Source organism: Vombatus ursinus, unplaced genomic scaffold (assembly GCF_900497805.2).
Source record: "Vombatus ursinus unplaced genomic scaffold, bare-nosed wombat genome assembly UNPS02002029.1, whole genome shotgun sequence".
Lineage (NCBI taxonomy): Eukaryota > Metazoa > Chordata > Mammalia > Diprotodontia > Vombatidae > Vombatus > Vombatus ursinus.
The window spans coordinates 1-3,323 of record NW_020941807.1 but is presented as its reverse complement, the minus strand read 5'-3'; the positions used below and the strand labels follow the sequence as shown (position 1 = coordinate 3,323).

The 3,323-nt window shown below is 53.7% G+C and overlaps 1 protein-coding gene across 1 annotated transcript; it reads left to right on the top strand.

Annotated features, from left to right (window-relative positions):
- The first annotated feature begins 1,935 nt into the window (after positions 1-1,935).
- On the top strand, positions 1,936-2,994 carry MRPL51 (mitochondrial ribosomal protein L51). Its single transcript, XM_027869297.1, has 3 exons — positions 1,936-2,138; positions 2,223-2,333; positions 2,669-2,994. Exons 1-3 carry the CDS (start codon positions 2,060-2,062, stop codon positions 2,863-2,865), a joined length of 387 nt encoding a protein of 128 aa, XP_027725098.1. The 5' UTR covers positions 1,936-2,059; the 3' UTR covers positions 2,866-2,994.
- Positions 2,995-3,323: the final 329 nt, after the last annotated feature.

Below are 3,323 nucleotides of genomic sequence, written 5' to 3'. Positions count from 1 at the left end.
CGTAGCATAAGATTCTCTCCATTCCCTATTACATTAAGTTTTAGGCCTTACATCTGGATAGGGTTGTAAGACATCACCTAGTACAACCCCCTCACTTTACATAGGAGGGAACTGAGGACATGAGAGGGGATGTGATTCACAATGATCTCCCTGCCCCTTTCTGCTTCCTGGCTTCTTTCAAGTCCCAGCTAAAATCCCACCTTCTTTTTTTTTTTAGGCAATTGGGGTTAAATGACTTGCCCAGGTTCACACAGCTAGTAAGTGTCAAGTGTTTGGTCTGAGGCTGGATTTGAACTCAGGTCCTCCTGATGTCAGGGCTGGTGCTCTATCCACTGCACTAAAATCCCACCTTCTGCAAGAAGTCTTTCCAGACCTTTCTTAATGCTAGTGTTTTTCCTCTGAGATGATCTCCAACTAACCCTGTGTCTATCCTGTTTGTACAGTGCTACGCGCATATTGTCTCCATTAGACTGACTGTGTGCTGCTCCAGGCCAGGGAATGTTTCCTTGTACCCCTAGCGCTAAGTACACTTTCTGGCATACAGCAGGCACTTGTTGCTCTTTAGTCCCACAACCCTGTGCGAACGAGGTAGAGGTGGTAACGTTACCTCCAATTTGACAGCCAGGGGTGCTAACGCCCCAACACGGCAGAATGTGCCCATTAAATCCCCGACAAATAACAATCCCACTGCCTTTTCACTTTCCTCTCACCCCCAATGGGGAGGGCTGCGCTAGCATCAATTATCGTCATTTTATGGATGCAGACACTGAGACCTCCTCAGGCAGTGAAGGGATGGGCTGCGGAGGGCAGAATCCGGGCCTGCACATCCCCAGTTGCACAGTTTTCGGCCACATACACGGGCTGCTTCAAGGGACGGCGAGCTTCCCGTCACCAAAGCAAGCAGCCCTCGAGCACCCCCCGCACCTCTCTGGCTCTCATGTTCCTCAACCAACTGCGAGGATTTCCGAGAATCCTCCCCACCTAACTCCCCCCGCGGCCGTCCATCCCAGAGCCGTCCTCCCTCCTCCGTCCCTAAATTCACTCACCCTCCTCGCACAAGTTAAGAGCCGGGAGGAAAAAGCGCGCTCCGAGGGAATGCTGGGGAAGACAGCCAGCCAATCAGCGCTGCCCTCCTAGGACGATGACTAATCCCCGCGCGTCGAGAGGAAAAAGGACCCGCCTCTTCGAGACGCGCGAACGCGGCCTCAAAACAAGGCTTTTTAAATCTCAACGGCTGTGACGCAAGCCTATCGCGGAGTTCCGACCAATGGGAAAAGAGTAGCGGGCACGTCACGTGGGTCCTCGGAGATGGGACTTGGGGAGCTTTTTTAGGGCTAGGGTACCCTTAATGCGTCTTCCAGTTTACTGCGTGCCCAGGGCCGTGGAGAGGTGTACCTTCTGGAGCTCCAGGGCCCGGGAGCTACTGAAGTTGCTTCTGCTGCTAAGCCCCAGTCTCTGGGAACCGGAGCAGACCGCAAATCTGAACTCTCACTTGGCTCAGTTCTAGGGAATAAACCGCGCATCCGGCTGCGTGTGCGACTTCTGAAGGCAGCCTTGAGTGACCTCCTCCTGACTGATGCTCCGGTCCCCCAGGCCGACTTTCCCTCCAGCCGGACACCCAGGGGGAACCAGGGGCTAGCCCAGATGCCTTCGGGGTTTCCCTCCTTTCGGGTGTAAGGCCCAGGAAAGTCTTCTGCAGCCCGGGCTGCGAAAGGCAAGATCAGTTCCCGAAGGACGAGCACAGACACCAGCCCTCGGCCTCCAGATTCAAGCCCTGATGCTGACAGCTTGGCCAGGGGAGGGAAGTCCGTTTCTGGGGGCGGGTTTTCCCTCCAAGAGGCGTGGCCGACGCTTGGGGAGGAGGAGTTGGGGCGGTGGGGGAGTCCGAGGCTGGGCGCAGAGGAGCCTGGGAACGACCGAAATGAGCTTCCTCTAGTCACTTCACAGCGTAAGGCGGTGAAGGAGGCGAGCAGCGTTGGCCCGTGGCGGAGGCGTCTGGGACGGCGTCCTCGCTTTCCCAGAATCCTCCTGGGCAGCACCTTGTTGCCGGGGCTGCCTGATGGCGTGGTTGCTGAGCCGGTGGGTCGGCGGGGCACTCTGGCCCTGCGCAGCCCGAGCCGGCAGGAGCTTCTCCTTGGGTAAGTGTCCGGGGAAGGGGGAACAGCGACAGAAGACAACTGTCGTAGGGCGCCTGCTCATTGCTCTTTCCTTTCCTCCTCCAGGTGTCCCTGAAACGGCCCCCGTGAGGACAACCCTCCCGCCCCCGAAAGTGGTGGATCGATGGAATGAGAAGAGGAGCATGTTTGGGGTGTATGACAACATTGGAATCCTGGGTACGGCTAAAAGCTGGGCTGGGGGTGGGAGGTGGGGAGCTGAGGGAGAGATGGACTTCATCCTCTACTTCCCCATGCTTGTTTGAATTTCCAGGGGAGTGGGGGAAGACGTGCATTAAGGGGTCATTTGCCTTTAGTAGGATGATTTATGACACGAGAGAATGGAGTGATGTTCACGGAGCTCAGGGAAGCAGCTCTGAGCAGTAAGAGAAGCAAGGCTGGAGACGAACTGAAGGGGTTTTTGGAATGCCAAGGGTGTTGTCAACAGCTGCTTCCACCTGGGCCTTGGTCTTCCGTGCCTGGAGCTAATAATCGTTTCTCCATTTGCCTCCCAGGAAACTTTGAACGTCACCCCAAGGATCTGATTAAAGGGCCCATATGGCTCAGGGGCTGGAAAGGGAATGAATTGCAGCGCTGTATCCGTAAGAAGAAAATGGTGGGAGATCGCATGTTTCTGCAGGACTTACACAACCTGAACAAGCGGATCAAATACCTCTACAAACAGTTCAATAGAAAGGGCAAGCACCGCTAGAGGAGAAGGCTTGAATGATAGACACCTCCATCCCCACCTAGCACCTTTCAGGACCTCTCGGGTAGGGAAACTTCTCAGTGTGGAGAAAGTCTTGTAATGTGTTTAATAATAAAGTTGGTTAGCTAGGCATTTGGTTTTTCTTTGCTTTTCCCTTGTGTTCCTTTGGATGTGTCTGTCTCACCTCTAAACTCTCCTTTAATCTTGTAAGCTTTGTCCTGGCCTAAGCTTTTTGTCCTTTGCTGACATAAATTAGATTCTTAGAGTTCTAGGGAAACTTGGTCACCTAGTCCTCTCCCACCTTGTACAAACACCCAATTCAGTATCCCTTGCAGGTTAGCCTTTTTGCTCTGTCACCCTTGTCAAATGGGAACTCCTTCAGGAGTGAGACTTTTTTAGTCTTTGTATCCCTGGTGCCTTGATCATAGTAGGCATTTAGTAAATGTTTGTTGAATTGAATA

Excerpts from the sequence above, each read along its gene's own strand:
- MRPL51 (XM_027869297.1), top strand. The coding sequence starts at position 2,060 with ATGGCGTGGTTGCTGAGCCGGTGGGTCGGCGGGGCACTCTGGCCCTGC. Across the intron at positions 2,139-2,222 it reads CGGCAGGAGCTTCTCCTTGG|GTGTCCCTGAAACGGCCCCC; the intron begins GTAAGTGTCCGG and ends TTCCTCCTCCAG. Across the intron at positions 2,334-2,668 it reads TGACAACATTGGAATCCTGG|GAAACTTTGAACGTCACCCC; the intron begins GTACGGCTAAAA and ends TTTGCCTCCCAG.